Source organism: Eleutherodactylus coqui, chromosome 7 (genome assembly GCF_035609145.1).
Source record: "Eleutherodactylus coqui strain aEleCoq1 chromosome 7, aEleCoq1.hap1, whole genome shotgun sequence".
Classification (NCBI taxonomy): domain Eukaryota; kingdom Metazoa; phylum Chordata; class Amphibia; order Anura; family Eleutherodactylidae; genus Eleutherodactylus; species Eleutherodactylus coqui.
The window spans coordinates 13,054,703-13,077,770 of record NC_089843.1 but is presented as its reverse complement, the minus strand read 5'-3'; the positions used below and the strand labels follow the sequence as shown (position 1 = coordinate 13,077,770).

Sequence of the window (23,068 nt, the reverse complement as noted above, 5' to 3'; positions counted from 1 at the left end):
TACACTCACTGCTAACACTCTCCCTGCCTAACCCCCACTTCTGTCCCTATTGCAGGGCGCAATGCTCTGCAGATCCAATTTTGGACAAAAAAAAATACTGTGCTAACACCGTACTGCACACTAGTAGATGTGCCCTGAGAAGGACCGTTGGGGTTCTTGAAGCCTACACTAACTCCTAACGCTCTCCCTACAGCAGCACCAGCACGATAGCACTTTCCCTCAGCTAAGTCACAACGCATCTGAGCCGAGCCGCGGGAAGGGCCGATTTTTATACTCGGGTGACACCTGATCTCCCCAGCCACTCACTGCAGGGGGGTGGTATAGGGCTTGAACGTCACAGGGGGAAATTGTAATGCCTTCCCTGTCTTTCAATTGGCCAGAAAAGCGCGCTAACGTCTCAGAGAGGAAACTGAAAGTAACCAGAACATCGCGTGGTGCTCGTTAAGAGTAACGAGCATCCCGAACACCCTAATATTCGCACGAATATCAAGCTCGGACGAGTACGTTCGCTCATCTCTAGTAAATACACATACGCTCCTGTAACACCGGCCTTAATGAATTAAAGGGACCCTATCACTGGAATATTATCACCTGAACAAACATTACGGACGTACTATAGGTGGTTACGCAACAAAATATTTAAAAGTGCTCACCTCTACTCCCAGCAGGATTTTTCCTTTCCTTTCTAGTGGAGTCTGCTCCATATCAGAGGAAACGTAGCTTCTAGTCCGCTGCCGCTTGATCCAGCCGGCCTCTTTAGCAGATATGCAAATAATGGAAGCTTCCGACTAGCATAAAAGCAAGCCTTCTTCTTTATTTCTGCACAGTGCTCACAGCATCATAGTGATAAGATGTTTACTGGAGTATATGTGGTTGTGGCATCTTGTTAATGTGTTTATCCATAAATGCCCACTTGACTCATCTCTGCCTCATTACCATATGTGGTGAGACAACGGTGCATGTCAAGGCCATTTTTCCCCAATTCCTCTGAACTTTTGAAGAATGAGAAAAGGGGCAGCTGCTGTGTGTGCATAATTGTTATAACAGGCCAATCCCCTTTTACGTAAAGCCATGCCCTCTGCATCCCATAATAGTGCCCTTCAGTGACCCCCTCACAGTAACCACTCTAGCTGAGCTTCATAGGCACCGTAATACACTATAATATGGGAGTATTGCAGTGCATTATGAGAATGATCATAAGTGGAAACATTCAAGTTCGCTTGTGGAACAAAAAAAAAAAATTGTAAAAAAATACAAAAAAGTCAAAGCCCCGCCTTTCTTCTTTAAACTACCAAAGAAAAACAACAAATTTGGTATTGCTGTGTTTATAATGACTCATGTAAAAAGGTTAGTGCATTATTTAACCCATACATTGCAAGCTGTGGGGAAAAAAATACAAAAAACATGGTGCAAAAACTAATTTAGCATAAAATGGAATAGAAAGAAATCAAAAAAATTGCATGGAAAAACAAGTGGAACCATTAAGAAGTACAACTTCTCAGACCAAAAAACCTGTGATAGAAAATAAATAAAAATGTTAAACGTCTTTGAATGCAGAGATAGAAAAAAATAAAAAATACAGTAAAGGAAAGCATGAAAAAGTGTGAAATCTGCATCAGAGGCTCTGAACTGAACATGTGCCGCCGATGGGAATGGGCCCGAATACTGACACGTACTAAACGTATAACATGCACATGTCACACACTACATGTTACAGATATATACTGTACACAATACAGTACACACAAACAATAATTGCACAAACATACACCAACTGCACACACTTACAGTACCTCTGCTGCAGGTAGGTGGCTGTAGGTCATTCAGTAGGGGCCGTGACTCCACCATCCTGTCATATCTCTCTTGAGCAGGCATCCTACCTAATAATGCACCTTAAGGGCGCCCACCCACTGGCGTTTGCGTTTTTGGCGCGTTTTCCGCGGCTTTTTTGCGGCTTTTTCCATTAATTTCCATTGACATTCATGGGTGCATTAAGAGAAAAATAAGGACACATATGCAACTGACAGTTCCTATGTTAAAAATTGCAACGGACTGAAACAAAAAACGCCAGTGGACAGGAACACATTCAAAACTAATTGCTCTTGAGAAAAAACGCAAAACGCAAAGGAAAAAAAAAAATCGCCAGTGGGTGGGAGCCCTAAGGGTGCCCACCCACTAGCGGTTTTTTTACTGCGAAATTCGCAGCGTTTTTTTTTTTTCTGCACGGGTCTTTGGGCTATGGGACATGCAAAGCTAAAATCGCGATCGCGCAAAATCGCGATATCGCGGTAAATCGCGATTTTGCGCGATCGCGATTTTTACATTACAAGTCTCATAGACCCCCTGCAGAAAAAAAAAACCTGCGAATTTCGCAGTGAAAAAAATCGCCAGTGGGTGGGCGCCCTAAGGGTGACTACCCACTACAGTTTTTTTTCACTGCGAAATTCAGAGTGTTTTTTTTTATCTGCAGGGGTCTATGGGACTTGTAATGTTAAAATCGCGATCGCGCAAAATCGTGATTTCGCGGTAAATTGCGATTTTGCGCGATCGCGATTTTAACATTGCAAGTCCCATAGACCCCTGCAGGAATAAAAACGCTGCAAATTTCGCAGTGAAAAATTACTGTAGTGGGTGGGAGCCCTTAGGGCTCCTTTCCACTTGCGATTGCGTTTTTTGTTAACGCGATTGTCAATGGGACTTTCTATTGTAAAAAATGCAACTGCGTTTTTGGTGCATTGCGTTGCGTTGCGTTTTTTACAATAGAAAGTCCCATTGACAATCGCGTTAACAAAAAACGCAATCGCAAGTGGAAAGGAGCCCTAAGGCCTCATGTCCACGGGAAAAATCAGATCCGCTGCGGATTTGTAACGCGGATTTGGGCTGCGGATGCTCTGTAATTGTCTTTTATTTTTCATGCCGGAGATCAATTGAGCCATGTGCTCTATGAGCTCCGCACGCGTGATCCGCACCTAAATGGAGCGTGTACATTTTTTTTCATGCTCCAGAAATTTTTTAATTAACTTTTAAATACCATCCGCGGGGATTTATCTACCCGCGCGTGGTCAATGTATTCCTATGGGGCGCGGATCCACATGTGGGAAAAACGCTGCGGATTTTAATTCTTATTTTCCCCGTGGACATGAGGCCTAAGGCCTCATGTCCACTAGAAAAATACAATCCGCGCAGAATCTGCCGATTTCCGCGGCAGATTTCGCGCAGATTTGCTTTATATGGTAATTTTTTTGCCTGCAGATATCCGAACACATTGCTATCAATGTGATAGCAATGTGGCCGATCCGCGGCAAAATGGAGCATGCCGCGTTTTTTCTCAAGCGCGTGAAAAATGCAATTCTTTTAAAATGCCATCCGCGGGTGCAAAAAATCAATTTAATGGATCCGTGGATGGCCAATGATTCCCTATGGGCAAAATCCGCTGCGGAATCCGAAATTCCATTCCCCAAGGCCTCATGTCCACTTGCAAATTCTAATTTAAAATCCGCAGCATTTCTCCCGCACGCGGATCTGCACCCCATAGGGATGCACTGGAAACCCGCAGGTAGTTAAATACCTGCGGATGTCATTTTTCTCTGCAGGCGCGGGTCCCGCATGCAGGAAAAAATCTGGACATGCTCCATTCAGGCGTGGGTCTCCTGCGCGGACGGCTCCCGCAGGCTTCTATTGGAAGCCGTCCAGAAACGCGAGAGACCTAAAATCAGAATATACTCACCTGCTGCGGGCCGTGTATGTCTTCCCTTCTGTTACGGCACTCTGCCCCCCGAGCGCCAGGTGGGGTGCACTGATCTTCCCGCACCCCACTGTCCCTGCCTACTTGCCTCGGCCCTGGCTAACCCAGGCGGACAACTGGGCGGTGGTCCCTGCGCTGGCTAGGGACCTGGCGACTACCTAGATGGAACTACTAACAGGGGACAGAGTGCCGACAGAAGAGGCAGGTGGAACAGACCAACAGAACTAACAAGCAGAGTAAGGCTGGAGATGGAGCTCACAGGCAAACTGAAAGGAAACTGACGAGCAACTAGAGACAGACCTGACTAGAGGCTAGCAGAACCAATAACTGGCAGTGAGCTCAGGTCACTGCCAGCCTTTTGAGTTAAAGCCTCCGCCCAGGGGCGGAGAGTGGGAGGAGCCAACTCTCCCATTGTTGCATATGGAAGGTGGAGGAGAGCGGGCGGCACCCTATGGGCGGACACGCCCATGCCGCTGCATGCTGGCTGCTCCACGCTGCCGGGAGAGCCCCAACAGCAGAGCTCCGGGACGTCGGAGCCGACATCGGAGCGGCGCGCGCCGGCCGCGGGACCCAGCACCGCCCTGCATGGTAACGCCTTCTTCCCGGCCGGATATTCTTGCTTCGGCCCGGCGGATGTGCCCGGCGCATGCGCGTGGCACGCAGCCGGCGTGCACGACCACATCCGCTGGGCCGAAAAAAAGAAGATCCGGCCGGGAAGAAGGGAAGACACGCATGGCCCGCAGCAGGTGAGTTTATTCTAATTTCAGCCCTCATGTCCGCGGGGCAGGAGGGACCCGCTGCGGATTCTCCATGGAGAATCCGTAGCGGGCCTGATTTTCCCCGTGGACATGAGGCCTAAGGGGGGCCTCCTGAATTCTCCTCATGCCTTCTCTCTCTGTAGACTCCCTCCTACTCCCTCTACTGTTTCAACTGCTTCCAGCCGGCTGCACAGAAGGCCAGTGTGGATGGGCAGAGCTTGTAGTTCAGAAGAGGAATCGGCCTCCTTTTGTGTAGTGACCTGGACTGGCACTACAGAATAAAAGTACTTTATCTGCAGGTTAAGAGCAACTGTTCTAACTACCAGTTCATTTAACAAAGTGTAGTTAGGCTGGAATCCATTTATTAAGAAGAGGGGGTCAGGACACTAAAGAGTTAAGGTTGCTCGGCACCATCGTAAATCAGTTAGTTGGCAGAGCTGTCACAGGCCCCTGAGCAAGGAAAAAAAGGTGGGGGTTCTGGTTCATTTTGTATTGTGCACTTAGAAATTGATAACAGTGTTAGAAGACAGAAGTGAAGGGAAGTAGGGAGTATGGCGTCAGAGAGTGAAGAGGTCACTCGGAGGAGAGAGTAGCCGAGATGGGCACGGAGGAAGCCATGCAAAGACCCAGCGTCTTCTTTATCCTCTGTCCAGCCGTAATTAGAGACACATTTAGTAAACTTTCAAGAAATCCAGCAGTCCATTAATCGCCCCATGAGAGAATGTTTGTCTTTCCAAACCTGATGTCTGCTCAAGCCAGCGCTGCTTTCTTTTGGAAGACAACTTCAGACAAGGATTAGAGAATCTAATCTAAAGAAAACATGAGCCCAGTGTTTAAAGGGGTTGTCCCACGCCGAAACGGGTTTTTTTTTTTTAACCCCCCCCCCCCCCCCCCCCCCGGTCGGCGCGAGACAACCCCGATGCAGGGAGGTAAAGAAAGCTTACCGGAGCGCTTACCTTAATCCCCGCGCTCCGGTGACTTCAATACTTACCGCTGAAGATGGCCGCCGGGATCCTCTGTCTCCGTGGACCGCAGCTCTTCTGTGCGGTCCATTGCCGATTCCAGCCTCCTGATTGGCTGGAATCGGCACGTGACGGGGCGGAGCTACATGGAGCCTGCATTCTGCACGAGCGGCTCCATAGAAGACTGCAGAAGACCCGGACTGCGCAAGCGCGGCTAATTTGGCCATCGGAGGGCGAAAATTAGTCGGCACCATGGAGACGAGGACGCCAGCAACGGAGCAGGTAAGTATAAAACTTTTTATAACTTCTGTATGGCTCATAATTAATGCACGATGTATATTACAAAGTGCATTAATATGGCCATGCAGAAGTGTATAGACCCACTTGCTGCCGCGGGACAACCCCTTTAAGGAATAGAAAAACTATTAGTGGGGTTTATAAGGGGTAGTTCTTGTCAGCTATCTCTTAGGGTGGACACCCACTGGCGATATTTTCTCTCTTGCGCTGCGAGAGCACGGGAAAACTCTCGCCTTGCTGCGCAAGAAAGACACCAAAATAGAACTGGCATATCGCTAGTGTTTTTTCAATGGGGCCAGCGGCAGCAGCACTAGCCCCATTGAAAACATAGGGAAAATACCACGGACTTCTGCCACAGCTGTGGACGAATGATATCATTCATGAATGAATAGCTAATAGAGATGAGCGAACGTGTTCTTCCGAGCTTGATATTCGTGCGAATATTAGGGTGTTCGGGATGTTCGTTACTCGTAACGAACACCATGCGGTATTCGGGTTACTTTCACTTCCTTCCCTGAGACGTTAGCGCGCTTTTCTGGCCAATTGAAAGACAGGGAAGGCATTACAACTTCCCCCTGTGACGTTCAAGCCCTATACCACCCCCCTGCTGTGAGTGGCTGGGAAGATCAGATGTCACCCGAATATAAAAGTCGGCCCCTCCCGCGGCTCGCCTCAGATGCCTTGTGAGTTAGTGAGGGACAGTGCTGCTGGTACCGGAGCTGCTGTAGGGAGAGAAATAGCAGTTAGTGTAGGCTTCAAGAACCCCAAAGGTCCTTATTAGGGCCACTGATAGCTGTGTGTTGGCTGCTGTTAGCAGTGACTTTTTTTTTTCTTCTCAAAATCGCCTCTGCAGACCGTTGCACCCTGCATTAGGGACAGAAGTGTTGGATAGGCAGGGAGAGTGTTAGGAGTGAGTGTAGCCTTCAAGAACCTCAACGGTCCTTTCTAGGGCCATATTTAACCGTGTGCAGTGCTGTGCTGGCTGCTGTTAGCTGTGCTGCATTTTTTTTTTCTTTTCTCAAAATCGCCTCTGCAGAGCATTGCACCCTCCATTGATACTACAGGGAAAGAATTGTGTAGGCAGGGCCACAACACAGTTATTATTCATTGAATATACGCAGTGGGGCCTTTTGGTGTAAAAAAAGGGAAAAGAAATCTATTTGTCCTGCCTCTGTCCGTCCTAAGGGCTGTGGACACGTGTGAGCTGCGTGTACAACGTTAAAAAATCAGGCGCACCCAGCTACGGTTTACTGCTGGCTTCGCCATTTGCTTTCCTTAATTGGGAAAAAAATACCTGCTCTGCCAGAGTTAATAACTCTGCTACCCTCAAGTTCTGTGACACATTAGCAGGGCCACAGCACAGTTATTAAACTTAGATTATTCATTCACTAGAGGCAGTGGGGCGTTTCGTTTTCAAAAAAGGGAAAAAATTATATTTGGCCTGCAGTCTTGCGCCAATTTATTTCCTGCCTGTGAAATCAAATCACTGGTAATACAGCATGCTGAGGGGTAGGGGTAGGCCTAGAGGACGTGGACGCGGCCGAGGACGCGGAGGGCCAAGTCAGGGTGTGGGCACAGGCCGAACTCCTGTTCTAGGTGTATCGCAGCCGTCTGCTGCGCGATTAGTAGACAGGCACGTTTCTGGCGTCCCGACAGTCATCGCACAATTCATGGGTCCACGCGGGAGACGGTTATTAGAAAATTAGCAGTGTGAGCAGGTCCTGTCGTGGATGGCAGAAAGTGCTTCGAGCAACCTATCGTCCAGCCACAGTTCTGCGCCGTCCACTGCTGCAAATCCGAATCCTCTGTCTGCTGCTCCTCCTTCCTCCCAGCCTCCTCACTCCACTACAATGACACATGCTCAGGAGCGGGAACACTCCCAGGAACTGTTCTCGGGCCCCTGCTCGGATTGGGGAGCAGTGGTTCCTCTCCCACCAGAGGAGTTTATCGTCACTGATGCCCAACCATTCGAAAGTTCCCGGGGTCCGGGGGAAGAGGCTGGGGACTTCCGCCAACTGTCTCAAGAACTTTCTGTGTGTGAGGAGGACGATGACGATGAGACACAGTTGTCTTGCAGTGAGGTAGTAGTAAGGGCAGTAAGTCCGAGGGAGCAGCGCACAGAGGATTCGTAGGAAGAGCAGCAGGACGATGAGGTGACTGACCCCACCTGGTGTGCAACGCCTACACAGGACAGGTCTTCAGAGGGGGAGGCACGGGCAGCAGCAGGGCAGGTTGCAAGAGGCAGTGCGGTGGCCAGGGGTAGAGGCAGGGCCAGACCGAATAATCCACCAACTGTTTCCCAAAGCGCCCCCTCGCGCCATGCCACCCTGCAGAGGCCGAGGTGCTCTAAGGTCTGGCAGTTTTTCACAGAGACGCCTGACTACCGACGAACAGTGGTGTGCAACCTTTGTCACGCAAAGCTCAGCCGGGGAGCCAACACCAACAGCCTCACCACCACCAGCATGCGCAGACATATGATGGCCAAGCACCCCACAAGGTGGGACGAAGGCCGTTCACCGCCTCCGGTTTGCACCCCTGCCTCTCCCCCTGTGCCCCAACCTGCCACTGAGATCCAACCCCCCTCTCAGGACACGGGCACTACCGCCTCATGGCCTGCACCCACACCCTCACCTCCGCTGTCCTCGGCCCCATCCTCCAGTGTAGTTCAGCGCACCGTCCAGCCGTTGCTTGCGCAACCGTTGGAGCGCAAGCGCAAGTACGCCGCCACGCACCCGCACGCTCAAACGTTAACCGTCCGCATAGCAAAATTCATCAGCCTTGAGATGCTGCCGTATAGGGTTGTGGAAACTGAGTCCTTCAAAAGTATCATGGAGGCGGCGGCCCCGCGCTACTCAGTTCCCAGTCGCCACTACTTTTCCCGATGTGCCGTCCCAGCCCTGCACGACCACGTCTCCCGCAACATTGTACGCGCCCTCACCAACGCGGTTAGTGGCAAGGTCCACTTAACAACGGACACGTGGACAAGCACAGGCGGGCAGGGCCACTACATCTCCCTGACGGCACATTGGGTGAATTTAGTGGAGGCTGGGACAGAGTCAGAGCCTGGGACCGCTCACGTCCTACCCACCCCCAGAATTGCGGGCCACAGCTCGGTGGTGGTATCTGCGGAGGTGTATGCTTCCTCCACTAAAGCACCCTCCTCCTCCTCCTCCTCCGCAACCTCTGTCTCGCAATCAAGATGTGTTAGCAGCAGCATGTCGCCAGCAGTCGGTGTCGCGCGGTGTGGCAGCACAGCGGTGGGCAAGCGTCAGCAGGCCGTGCTGAAACTACTCAGCTTAGGAGATAAGAGGCACACGGCCCACGAACTGCTGCAGGGTCTGACACAGCAGACCGACCGCTGGCTTGCGCCGCTGAGCCTCCAACCGGGCATGGTCGTGTGTGACAACGGCCGTAACCTGGTGGCGGCTCTGCAGCTCGGCAGCCTCACGCACGTGCCATGCCTGGCCCACGTCTTTAATTTGGTGGTTCAGCGCTTTCTGAAAAGCTACCCACGCTTGTCAGACCTGCTCGTAAAGGCGCGCCGGCTCTGCGCACATTTCCGCAAGTCCCACACGGACGCTGCCACCCTGCGCACCCTGCAACATCGCTTTAAGCTGCCAGTGCACCGACTGCTGTGCGACGTGCCCACACGGTGGAACTCTACGCTCCACATGTTGGCCAGGCTCTATGAGCAGCGTAGAGCTATAGTGGAATACCAACTCCAACATGGGCGGCGCAGTGGGAGTCAGCCTCCTCAATTCTTTTCAGAAGAGTGGGCCTGGTTGGCAGACATCTGCCATGTCCTTGGTAATTTTGAGGAGTCTACCCAGGTGGTGAGCGGCGATGCTGCAATCATTAGCGTCACCATTCCTCTGCTATGCATCTTGAGAAGTTCCCTGCAAAGCATAAAGGCAGCTGCTTTGCGCTCGGAAACGGGGGCGGTGGAAGACAGTATGCCGCTGGATAGTCAGGGCACCCTCCTGTCTATTTCTCAGCGCGTACAGGAGGAGGAGGAGGAGCATGAGGAGGATGAGGAGGAGGGGGAAGAGACAGCTTGGCCCGCTGCTGACGGGACACCGGCTGATTGCCTGTCATCCTTTCAGCGTGTATGGGAGGGGGAGGAGGAGGAGGATCCTGAAAGTGATCTTCCTAGTGAAGACAGCCATGTGTTGCGTACAGGTACCCTGGCACACATGGCTGACTTCATGTTAGGATGCCTTTCTCGTGACCCTCGCGTTGCACGCATTCTGGCCACAACGGATTACTGGGTGTACACACTGCTCGACCCACGCTATAAGGAGAACCTGCCCACTCTCATTCCCGAAGAGGAAAGGGGTTCGAGAGTGTTGCTATACCACAGGACCCTTGCGGACAAGCTGATGGTAAAATTCCCAGCCGACAGCGCTAGTGGCAGAAGGCGCAGTACCGAGGGCAAGGTAGCAGGGGAGGTGCGGAGATCGAGCAGCATGTACATCCCAGGCAGTGCAACAGTCTTTAAGGGCCTGGACAGCTTTATGGCTCCCCACCAAGACTGTGTCACCGCTCCCCAGTCAAGGCTGAGTTGGCGGGAGCACTGTAAAAGGATGGTGAGGGAGTACGTAGCGGATCGCACGACCGTCCTCGGTGACGCCTCTGCCCCCTACAACTACTGGGTGTCGAAGCTGGACACGTGGCCTGAACTAGCGCTGTATGCCCCATGAGGTGCTTGCTTGTCCTGCGGCTAGCGTCTTGTCGGAGAGGGTGTTTAGTGCGGCTGGGGGAATCATCACAGATAAGCGTACCCGCTTTTCAACCGACAGTGCCGACAGGCTAACACTCATCAAGATGAACAAAGCCTGGATTTCCCCAGACTTCTCTTCTCCACCAGCGGACAGCAAGGATACGTAAGCAATACGTAGGCTGCACCCGCGGATGGAAGCTACGTTCTCTCTCACCATCCAAAACGGGGACATTTCTGCTTCATCAATCTGTGTCTAATATTCCTCCTCCTCCTGCTCCTCCTCCTGAAACCTCACGTAATCACGCTGAACGGGCAATTTTTCTTAGGGCCACAAGGCTCACTCAAATAATTTTTCTGAACAATTTTTATAAGTTTCAATGCGCTTAAAAGCGTTGGAACTGTAACTTGAACCAATTTTTCGTTACACTGGGCTGCCTCCAGGCCTAGTTACCACTTAAGCCACATTAACCAAAGCGATTAATGGGTTTCACCTGCCCTCTTGGCTGGCCATGGCCAATTTTTCTGATGTACATTTGTACTGTTGATACAGCAATTTTTGTGGGCCCTCGCCTACAGTGTAATCAAATTAATTTTTAGCCCACCTGCATTACAGCTGACGTTACCTCAGCTGTGTTGGGCAATGCAATGGGATATAGTTATGTACCGCCGGTGGCTTCCTGGCACCCACCCAGGCAGTGGGTCCACAGGGAATTATAAATGCATCTGTTTCCACTTGTAAAGAACCCCAGTCTGACTGGGGCATGCAGTGTGGGCCGAAGCCCACCTGCATTAAGCACGACATTACTACCTCAGCTGTGTTGGGCACTGCAAGGGGATATATTTATGTACCGCCAGTGGGTTCCAGGGAGCCACCCATGCTGTCGGTCCACAGGGACTTCACAATAGGGGGTTGTACCTGCCTGTGTCTATGAATTAAAAAGCCCGGTCTGACTGGGGCATGCAGACACCTTGACAGAATGAATAGTGTGTGGCACATAGGTTCCCCATTGCTATGCCCACGTGTGCAGCTCCTGATGGCGGTGGCACAGGATTCTATTTCTCATTGCTTCTGTACAGCATTGTGGGCTATCGCCCGGCCCCTTTTAAAGAGGGTCGCTGCCTAGCCGTGCCAACCCTCTGCAGTGTGTGCCTGCGGTTCCTCCTCATGGCAGACGCACTTATAAATAGACATGAGTGTGGCGTGGCATGAGGGCAGCTGAAGGCTGCGCAGGGACAACTTGGTGTGCGCTGTGGACACTGGGTCATGCGGGGGGGGTTGGGCAGCATGTAACCCAGGAGAAGTGACAGCGGAGTGTCATGCAGGCAGTGATTGTGCTTTGTTGGAGGTAGTGTGGTGTTTAGCTAAGGTATGCCATGCTAATGAGGGCTTTTCAGAAGTAAAAGTTGTTGGGAGGGGGGGGGGGGCCCACTCTTGCCGGTTTTGTGGCTTAATAGTGGGACCTGTGAACTTGAGATGCAGCCCAACATGTAGCCCCTCGCCTGCCCTATCCGTTGCTGTGTCGTTCCCATCACTTTCTTGAATTGCCCAGATTTTCACACATGAAAACCTTAGCGAGCATCGGCGAAATACAAAAATGCTCGGGTCGCCCATTGACTTCAATGGCGTTCGTTATTCGAAACGAACCCTCGAGCATCACGGGAAGTTCGTTTCGAATAACGAACACCCGAGCATTTTGGTGTTCGCTCATCTCTAATAGCTAAGGGCTATCTGTCATTGGCTGAGCACTCAGCCAATAGCTAAGCACTAGCTGCTATTGGCTGAGCCCTCAGCCAATCAGAACAGCCCTCTCAGGAGGTGGGGATTTTAAAATCCCCTCCTGCTGAAAGTGCTGGACAGCAGTGTCGGGGAGCCAGCCGGAGGACGCGGCTGAGCGGCGGAGAGATGAGAAAATTTAAAAAAAAATGTTTTGCTACTTATTGATGATTATCTGGGAGGGGCTTATATTTCAAGTCCTTCCCTGATAATCATACTGCGGGGCTTGCCAGAAAGCACTGCTTTCAATGGGATCGGAAGCAGTGCCGATCCCATTGAAAGCAATGGGATAGCATGCCGCGGACTTCTGCCACAGCTGTGACAGACCGCGCGGATGAAGGAAACAGCTGTGGCAGAAGTCTGTGACATTCTCAATTTCTTTTCAATGGGGCTAGCGCTGCTGCCGCTGGCCCCATTGAAAAGACTGGCAATATCCTGGCGTGATGCCGTTTTTTTTCTCGCACCAAGCTGCGAGACTTTTCCTTTACTCTCGCAGCGCAGTGGAGAAAAAAAACGCCAGTGCGTGTGAGCCCTTAATAGCTCTTCCTTACCTCAGAAGCTGCCTCCTCAAAGTTTGTTTATCTGTGTGTTAAGTGTTAAACAGTATATATGCAATTTGTATATGCAATTTCTGGAGCTTAATGTTAATACAGACAACCACGGGTCTGAAAGTAAATGTTGTGACTGTCATTTATCTACATGCGTGTGTTAGTCTTATTTCACTACCAAGCGCTCTTAATCGAGGCACTGGCGTCATGATCACCTATTCCCATTAGTCATCCAGATCCTGTTATATACCTTCAATGGTGCACAAGATTACAAAGAGTGTGCTGCACTCATTGTCACTGTGACATGGCTCCTCAGCTACATCTTAATAATTGCTCAGAGAGGGCAGGCCTCTTCTCGCTTGTCACCTGTTGCACCTGCTCTGAAGCTGTGACAGGGGACAATATTAGGAAGAGAGAGAAAGGCTTCCAAGAGGAGGTGAGGGTTGGACAAGCCTCCCTCTGCCCAGGACTGTGGGACAGCACCCCAAATCCAGGACTGTCCAACAGAATCCAGGATGGTTGAAAGGCATGTCCCCCTCACCGGTTTTGGCAGTCCTCTACAGCCAATTAGAAGTAACATACACAAACTGCAATAATGTATGATGGACAGTAGAGGTCCTCCTTATAGCATCTAGATTACGTAACTGTAGGAACCATAGCAGAGCTCATTACAGCACAAACTCAAACCTAGGCACCCTCCTTACACCTGTACCTTGTGTTCAAGCTGTGATGCATGCACAGGAGCACCTGAGGATTGTAACCATTGTCATGGGCCAATCGTGCCTGTGCTGCAGGAGGAGAAGGGGTCAGCAGCAGTGCGCAATTTCACAGAGGTTGAGTAGCGTCTTCTGTCTTCTCCTTTCCTCCATGGTGTATGGGTCATTACTCTGCATGGTCTGTGTGATGCCACGTGATGTTGCCGATACCCCCTCCTCAATGGTGCATGCACGATTGGCCATAAAGTAAGCCAGGATCCTTAGCATTTCCTCTGGCACATATCACACGCAAGATACAGGTGCGGTATTTGCAGCAAAATTGACTGAATATGGGATCGGACAAATTCAGTAGTGAACAGCCCAGGGGCACATTTGAGAAGCCAAAAAAAGCTTCTCAAGTGAAGTCATACTGCTTATTAATATATGCAACAGGAAATGCTGACATTGGGATTTTCGGTCAAAGGAAATGTGTTAAAGTACGAAAAACACAATTTCAACATTACATTAACCACATAAAGTATGGTGGTAATGTGGTTTAAGTGTCAATCCTAGTGAAATTCCCTTCTAAGTGGTTTTCTAGGACTAAACTATTGATGAACTATCCTCAGGATGGGTCATCAATAGTTGATTGGTGGGAGTCTGTCACTCAGGACTGCGACCGATCAGCTAATTGATCATGTGAGCACTGCTGTCACTTCAGTCCATACCAGGCACAGCACTGTACATTATATAATAGCTGTGCCTGAAATCACAGCTCAGTCCTAGTCACTTGAATGGGATAGAGCTGCTATCAGGCAACGTGACGACAGGCCACTAGCCTGAGACGAGAACGTGGCGTTCACCTGTGTGCTGTGGCTTCTTCAATCAGGTAATTGATGGGGATCCCAAGTACTGGACTGCCAACAATCAAAAATTATTGATCTATCCTGAAGATATATTGTACTTCATTTAGGTGGTGAAAATAGTCCGAAAGAATTTGTGTATATTTATTAAAAGCACCAAAATTGGGAAATTTTTGAAAATTTTTTTCATTTTTTCACATTTTTAACTGCAATATCTCAAATATGTGCAAACATACTGTAAAATTTTTGATAAGATATATATTTCCATCTGTATACTTTTTTAACCATCTAAGAGACGTACACATTGAACATTGATTTTTAACATCTTCAGGAACATTTTCTTCTCATACACCACGCCAAGATTGCAAAGGCTCGTAGGTGTCAGAATGATTAATACCCCCACAAATGACCATATTTTAAAAACTACACTCAATGTATTTGCTGAGGGGGTCAGGAGGATTTTGACCCCACGTTTTTTCAGATATTAATGCAATTTAGAGGACCAAAAATAAAATTTCATATTTTTGCAAATATGCCATTTAAAAGATGGGATTTTTTTTCTATAACGCACATGAAAATGAGTATTTGCACTCCAAATGGACACCCCCATTTGTCCCGTGTTCAGAAACATACCCATTGTGGCCCTAATCTTGTGTCTGTATGTACAACAGGCCCAAACCGAAAAGAGCAGCCGGTGGCTTTCAGAACAGACATTTTGCTTGAAGGTGATTTAGGCCCCATTGCCCACTTGTAGACCCCTTGAGCGGCCAAAATGACAGAGAACCCCACAAATGACCCCATTTTGAAACTAGACCCCTAACGAATTCATCTAGGGGTATATTGTACAATTTGGCCCCACATTTTTTTGAATAAGTCTAAACAAAGCAGGAGAAAAACATTTTACAATTTTAATTTTTTTGGCAATTGTGTCATTTTAAAAACATTTTTTTTGTACAGTACACAAGAATAAAGACTTTCGCCCCAAAATGGATCCCCCTGTTTGTCCCGTGTTCAGAAACATCCCCATTGGGCCCTAATATTATGTCTATATGCACAACGGGGCTCAAACCGAAAGGCGGCATCAAACTTCAACTGTGTCTTAACTTTTATGTAATCGCCATTACCCATTGAATAACAGTGATCACGTGACTGAGGACCGCTCACCGTGGCCCTCGGTCACTGCTCCAGGCTCTTGGATACCTTTAGTAGCCAGGAGCAAGGAGACTTTAAATTTAACGGGCCCTCCACAGCTTCTGCATCTATCATTTTGCTTATGGGTACATGCACCAAAGTTGGGGAAAGGTCTGCGGATAAAGATCCCATTGGGGGACATTGCCAGAGGCCTTAGGTAAGTAATTTCACCTCCCCTCATGGATCGGATCTGTGATTCGAGGTGAAACTTTAACTTTTTTTACTTTTCCGTGATCGCCGTTTTCAACTGGAAAACAGCGATCACGTGACCAGGGGATGCATACTGCGGGACCCCGTAAAATCTCCAGGCTCTTGGCTATGTTTGGTAGCCAAGACCAGGGAGATTTTAAATTACCCTAGCAATCTGCGGCTTTTGCACATGCGTCCGCCATCTTGGTGTCAGGCGCGTGCACAAAAGCCGCGGTGAAGGCTACGGATAAATCCGGGGCCTTAGGTACGTTATTTCATCTCCTCTCACGGATATGAGCCGTGAGCGGAGTTGAAACTTAAACTTTTTTTTCTTTTTTTTTTTAACTTTCTTCAAACTTTTTTTTACATTATGTAATCGCTGTTATCCATTGGATAGCAGCAATCATGTGACCGGGAACCGCATACAGAAGGCGCCAACGGGACCCGGGAGGCCAGGACACCGCGGAACACTACGGAGAAGGCGGGTGAGTACTTTCAGCTGCCCTGATGGATCGGATCCATCAGGGCAGCTGAATCTTTAACTTTTTTCAACTTTTTATTGACTTTTACATGATGGCCGGCATTCGATAAATGCTGGCAATCATGTAACCAGGGGAGGGGAGCGCGCCCCGAAATGGCAGCTCCGGGTTGCCACCTACCCCTGGGAGCCGGCAGCATGGAGCTGTCACGTCCTCAGCTTGCATGGCCTTGATCCAGAAACATGTTTTTAGGTCCTCAGGGAATAAAGCCCAGCAAGCTAGGACGTAAAAAGGCAATGGGCTGGTCACTAAGGGGTTAAGAAGATGTTCTGTGCCACAGTTTATTTGCCCCTTCAATAGCTTTTTGTTGTGTTAAGATAAATTTTTGCTGAGAATTGATGTGGTAGGGAATGAGAGCAGCAGCAGTTATGATAGTGAGGGTAGGAGCAGGCTATGGATCTACCACTCAGAGGGATCTTCTGGGATCATTGAGTAGATTCCTAATTCAGGGCTGGTCCGGGATTCAGATATTGACTTGTGCATCCAGCATTCTCAGGCAAGCGCCTACTTTTCATTTACTTCACACCTCAGAATTAGCTTTTTTTCTGCACCATTATCAGGATCTAAAAACCACTTTCTCCATTGACATCTAAATAGGCAACAGTAAATTAGAAGCTGGTACTATAGTGGAGGAGGAACCACACTTGGCTACAAGATAGAATCTAGTCAACGGAGATAATGAGAAGGATGTACAACCGATGAAAAGATGGAGGAAAGCATGTGAGCAATGTCTGTGTGAGGGAGAGTAGGCAGGAAAAAAAAGATTATGTGCTCAGGTAATGATAGTCCCTATCCAAGTGGAAGCCAGGTGAGGAGATGGGCCAGGTTATCTTCTTGGATAGTCACAAAAAGAAAAAGGAGCACAAGACGGAGGACAACTCTCCTTGATCTTTTACTGACTGAACTCAAGTTCAATTTAAACCAGTCAAAACTGTTAAGGAGTCCAATGAGATTTCCTTATGGCTACTTGGTTTTGTAATTCATGCCTCAGTACCTTTACAATTTGCATTGTATATTAAAAGTAGTTGAAGAGAGTCAAATTCTTCCCTCAGCGCTGCAACAGATGTGCCATTATTCTTGATTGGCATGCAAACAGATTTCTATTCTTTGCTGTAATATCCCACAGGTACCAAGGCAAACATTGACTACATGGCTAGACTAGAACCATTGCCCATGGTGCAGTAGAACTATAAAGTCATCCCTTGACATGAACTCAACCAGTTTGTCATGTAGTTGAGGGCTGTCCTGCTGAAGTGTGTTTTAGTGATGGTTTTCAGTATGTCCATTTGGGTCAAAACCCCATTTCACCAAAGATGGACCTCCCAGCACTGCAACCCCTACAAGCCACTAACATTACTAGGAACACCCCCAATCACTGGTGTCACATAATGAGAAGTTACTGTGAAGTTGTGCTTTATCAACTCTGAAATAGAACTTTCTCTACTTTGTTTCAGAACACACCACCCATAATGTATCCCGGAACTCTACTGATGGCTTACTGAGCTTTGTCTCCTTCTGCTTCTCCCTGGACTCTCCGGTTAACATCTTATTCTCTTTTATGTCTTCGATGTTAGCAAGTGAGTACTATAGAAAAACTTGAAGATGGATCTGTAGAAGGAAGAAAAATCTAACGTCACACACTAGTAGATATCTTACAGGGCTGGCACATGGTGGACCATTGCTCAACCGCTTCTTAAACATAAACCCAACTCCTGAACAATTCAAGATTGGTATCAATAGTCACAGCAGCCCTTTAATAAGTAAAAAATGATGCAAGTCAAATAAATAACAACTCTTGAAGTGTTCTCCCAAGGTTAGAAAAACATGGCTAATTTCTTCACAAACAACACCACACCTGTCCACAGGTTGGACATGATATTGCAGCTCAGACATATTCACTTCAACAAGCTAAACTGCAATACCACACACAACCCATAGAGGCTTGCGTCACTGTTTCTGGAGGAAGGAAACCATGTTTTTCTAATCCTGGGCAAACCCTTGTTTCTTGTTAGCGTATTACCTTGTTATAGCAATACTGAACTTAATACTAATATATTATATATATATATATATATATATATATATATATATATATATATATATATATATATATATATATATATATAATGCGGGAAAGGTGAAGTTGCGGAAGACAGTTTCATGTCACAGGTCATACGATACAGCAAGACTGAGCACAGCAACATGACACATGTTAGTTATACGGCATCAGCAAGGTCTTTCACAGCAGACTGTGATTTCAGGATGTGTTGTTCTAGCTCTTCAGAAGCACAAAGAAACGGACACCAATGAGGATGCAGACACAGCGGTCCGCCAAGAAATCAGTGCAGCAGATGAAAGACACATGCTTAGCTGCCTTCAAAATCAGCAGATGTCCCGTAGTGTTATCATCTCAGAACTGCACACTTGCGGTTTTCGTGCACGTTTTTTTCATGCGATATTGTAGCGTTTTTTTCAAACGATTGTCAATGGAACTTTCTAATGTTAAAAAACTAACCACAGAAAAATTGCAAAGCACCAACTTGCGATGCGTTTTTAACATTAGAAAGTCCCATTGACAATCGTGTAAAAAAGCGCAGCGATATTGCATTGAAAAAAACACGCAAGAGAAACGCAAGTGTGCAGGAGCCCTTACTGTTCTTCATTGAAGAATTGTGGCCAAAAAGCAATAATTTCCACATAGAAACAAGGCCAAGCTAATCAATTCTGCTGAAAACATAGGAACTTGGAGGCAGAACAATGGCAGTAGGTGCTCTGAACTGATGAGCCAAATTGTGATATATTTGGCTGTAACTGAAGGCAGTTTATTCACTAAAGGGCTTTAGAGCAGTACAATAATGAGTGTCTGCAGGCAGCAGTGAAGTATGGTGGAGAGTGGTACAATAATGAGTGTCTGCAGGCAGCAGTAAGCCATGGTGGAGAGCAGTACAATAATGAGTGTCTGCAGGCAGCAGTGAAGCATGGTGGAGAGCGGTACAATAATGAGTGTCTGCAGGCAGCAGTGAAGGATGGTGGAGAGCAGTACAATAATGAGTGTATGCAGGCAGCAGTGAAGCATGGTGGAGAGCGGTACAATAATGAGTGTATGCAGGCAGCAGTAAAGCATGGTGGAGAGCGGTACAATAATGAGTGTATGCAGGCAGCAGTAAAGCATGGTGCAGAGCGGTACAATAATGAGTGTCTGCAGGCAGCAGTGCAGCATGGTGGAGAGCGGTACAATAATGAGTGTCTGAAGGCAGCAGTGAAGCATGGTGGAGAGCAGTACAATAATAAGTGTCTGCAGGCAGCAGTGAAGCATGGTTGAGAGCGGTACAATAATGAGTGCCTGCAGTCAGCAGTGAAGCATGGTGGAGAGTGGTATAAAAATGAGTGTCTGCAGGCAGCAGTGAAGCATGGTGGAGAGCGGTACAATAATGAGTATCTGCAGACAGCAGTGAAGCATGGTGGAGAGCGGTAAAATGAGTATCTGCAGGCAGCAGTGAAGCATGGTGGAGAGCAATACAATAATGAGTGTCTGAAGGCAGCAGTGTTGCATGGTGGAGAGGGGTACAATAATGAGTATCTGCAGGCAGCAGTGAAGCATGGTGGAGAGCGGTAAAATAATGAGTATCTGCAGGCAGCAGTGAAGCATGGTGGAGAGCAATACAATAATGAGTGTCTGAAGGCAGCAGTGAAGCATGGTGGAGAGCAATACAATAATGAGTGTCTGAAGGCAGCAGTGTTGCATGGTGGAGAGGGGTACAATAATGAGTATCTGCAGGCAGCAGTGAAGCATGGTGGAGAGCAATATAATAATGAGTGTCTGAAGGCAGCAGTGAAGCATGGTGGAGAGCAATACAGTAATGAGTGTCTGCAGGCAGCAGTGAAGCATGATGGAGAGCAATACAATAATGAGTGTCTGCAGGCAGCAGTAAGCCATGGTGGAGAGCAGGACAATAATGAGTGCCTGCAGGCAGCAGTGAAGCATGGTGGAGAGTGGTACAATAATGAGTGTCTGCAGGCAGCAGTGAAGCATGGTGGAGAGCGGTGCAATAATGAGTGTCTGCAGGCAGCAGTGAAGCATGGTGGAGAGCGGTACAATAATGAGTGTCTTCAGGCAGCAGCGAAGCATGGTGGCGAATGGTACAATAATGAGTGTCTGCAGGCAGCAGTGAAGCATGGTGGAGAGCAGTACAATAATGAGTGTCTGTAGGCAGCAGTGAAGCATGGTGGAGACGGTACAATAATGAGTGTCTGCAGGCAGCAGTGAAGCATGGGGGAGTGCAGTACAATAATGAGTGTCTGCAGGCAGCAGTGAAGCACTATTGAGGCTCTTTACAAGTTTTGGGCCGCGTTTCAGCAGTGGGAGTTTAGTTTTTGGTCAAGATTAATAGTGACCACAATGTTGAGGCAGATATTTATCTATTAAGCGGTACCATCAGGAAGGTGTCTGGCTCCAGATTTATTCTACAGCAAAACAACAACCCCAACACCCAGCCATTGTCAATAAGAGCTATCATTAGTGTAAAGAAGAACAAGGAGCTTTGGAAGTGATGCTGTGGCCCCAGAAAGCCCCGATTTTACATAATCCAGTCTGTCTGGGATTACATGAAGAGATAGAAGGATTTGAGGAAGCCGACATCCACAGAATATCTGTGCATAGTTTTCCAAGATGTCTAGAAGAACCTCGCTTCTGACTTCCTTCAAAAACTGTGTGCAAGTGTATCTAAAAAACAGGTCTGTTACCATGTTATCCCGTAGAGCAAAGTGTGATTGTCCTCAGTGAGAGAAACCAAGTAATCTTGTAGATATGATACCTTTTAATGGCTAACAGAAATACATTTTGTTAGCCACTAAAAGGTATCATATCTACAAGATTACTTGGTTTCTCTTACTGAGAACAATTGCACAGTATATCTAGAAGAGCTAATGCTGAAGGTAAAGGATGGTTTTAACAAAAATTGATGGGATTCCGATTTCTCTTCTGTTCAGTCACTTTGTGTTTTGTTAATTGACCAGAAATTACCATTAACCTGTCAGGACAGTGTCCGGGATATGGGGGTCCCTGAGATATCCCGCAACCCCTGTCCCTGCCTACTTGCCCCCCTGGGCTAACCCCCAGGGCGACAACTGGGCGACGGTCCCTACCCTCACTAGGGAAGCGGGACACGGGAGACAAACAGACACAGAGACAAGCAACGGTAGAATGGTCAGACAATCCGGGTCGGCAACAAGAGGGTACGCAGTACGGAGGGGTCAGGCAAAACGTAGTCAAGTCCAAAAGCAGGTGTCAGAAAAGCCGAGGTCACAAGAGCAGTCAGGATAAACGCGGGTGCAGCTGGAGAACCAAACTAACACTGGCGAGGCCTGAGAGGAAAACACACCTATTTAAATGCTGTCAGCGCTCCCGCCCCAGAAGCTGATTGGGGCGGGGAGCCTGACAGCAGCAGGGCTAATCAGGGCGGTGCTGGGGACACGCCCCCAGTCTAGCTGCACAGACAGTTACTAGGGAAGCCAGCCTGGTAGTCAGGACACTAGAAGCACCAGCTGCCTCCCTAGCAACCCGGCGGCGACCAGTCTTACAGCGGCCCGGGGAGATCACAAGAACCGGGGTACCTCTGCGCCGCGCTCCTGCACCCCGGGTGGCCGGACCGGTGGTGCGGGCACGGCGGCCCCGAGAGTTGCCGGTTCTGACAGTACCCCCCCTTCTACGGGGGTACACCGGACCCCCATGGCCAGGTGCGGGCTTAAGCGGGAAAGCCCTGTGGAATGCCTGGACTAGGCGTGGCGCATGAACGTCCCTGGCAGGGACCCACGTCCTATCCTCAGGGCCAAATCCTCTCCAGTGGACCAGGTACTGCAGCCCACCTCTAACCCGTCGGGCATCCACAAGCCTTTCTACTTCATACTCCAGTTCCCCCTGTACCAGAGAGGGAGGAGGCGGGTTCTGGGTGGGGAGAACTGGAGTCACATACTTCTTAAGCAAGTTCTTGTGAAAAACCTTGTGGACCTTCCAGGGGTCAGGAAGTGCCAACTTATATGACACCGGGTTGATAACCTGAGAAACCGTAAATGGGCCAATGAACCGAGGAGCAAGTTTCAGGGAGGGAACCTTAAGTCTCAGATTCTTAGATGATAATAAAACCTGCTCCCCGACCACAAAAGGTGCAGAGATAGTACGTCTTTTATTTGCGTATTTACGCAGTTTCTCTTGGGAACCCTGAAGGTTCTTACGAACCTGGGCCCAAACTGTGCACAGTTCTTCGGCGGATATGTCGGCGGCCGGATTGTTCGAGACCAAAGGAGTAGAAAGCGAGAACCGGGGATGGAACCCATAGTTACAAAAAAAAGGTGACAGTTGGGTCGACGAGTTACCATGGTTGTTAATAGCAAATTCGGCGAGAGGTAAGTAGTTGGCCCACTGATGCTGGTTATCAGAGACAAACAGTCGCAGATACTGGATAAGTTCTTGGTTCATCCGTTCAGTTTGTCCGTTACTCTCGGGATGGAAAGCGGAGGAAAAGGACAAATTAACGTTTAGATTTTTACAGAAGGCTCGCCAGAAGCGAGCGACGAACTGAACCCCTCTATCAGACACAATATCCTCGGGGATCCCATGTAACCGAACAATCTCCTTGATGAACATCTCAGACAAAAGTTTGGCGTTAGGCAACTTGCCAAGTGGAACAAAATGAGACATTTTGGAGAAACGGTCAACTATTACCCAAATGACCGTATTCCCCAGCGAGGAAGGCAGATCAGTAATAAAATCCATGGACAACTGGGACCA

General features: G+C 48.6%; 1 protein-coding gene across 1 annotated transcript in view; it reads left to right on the top strand.

Moving 5' to 3' along the window:
- LOC136572354 (uncharacterized) overlaps positions 1-23,068 on the top strand; it is a 70,876-nt gene that overhangs the window by 11,905 nt on the left and 35,903 nt on the right. The window contains exon 4 of the mRNA XM_066572864.1: positions 17,736-17,858. Coding sequence (XP_066428961.1) covers positions 17,736-17,858 — 123 coding nt within the window. The remainder of the gene's footprint in view (positions 1-17,735; positions 17,859-23,068) is intronic.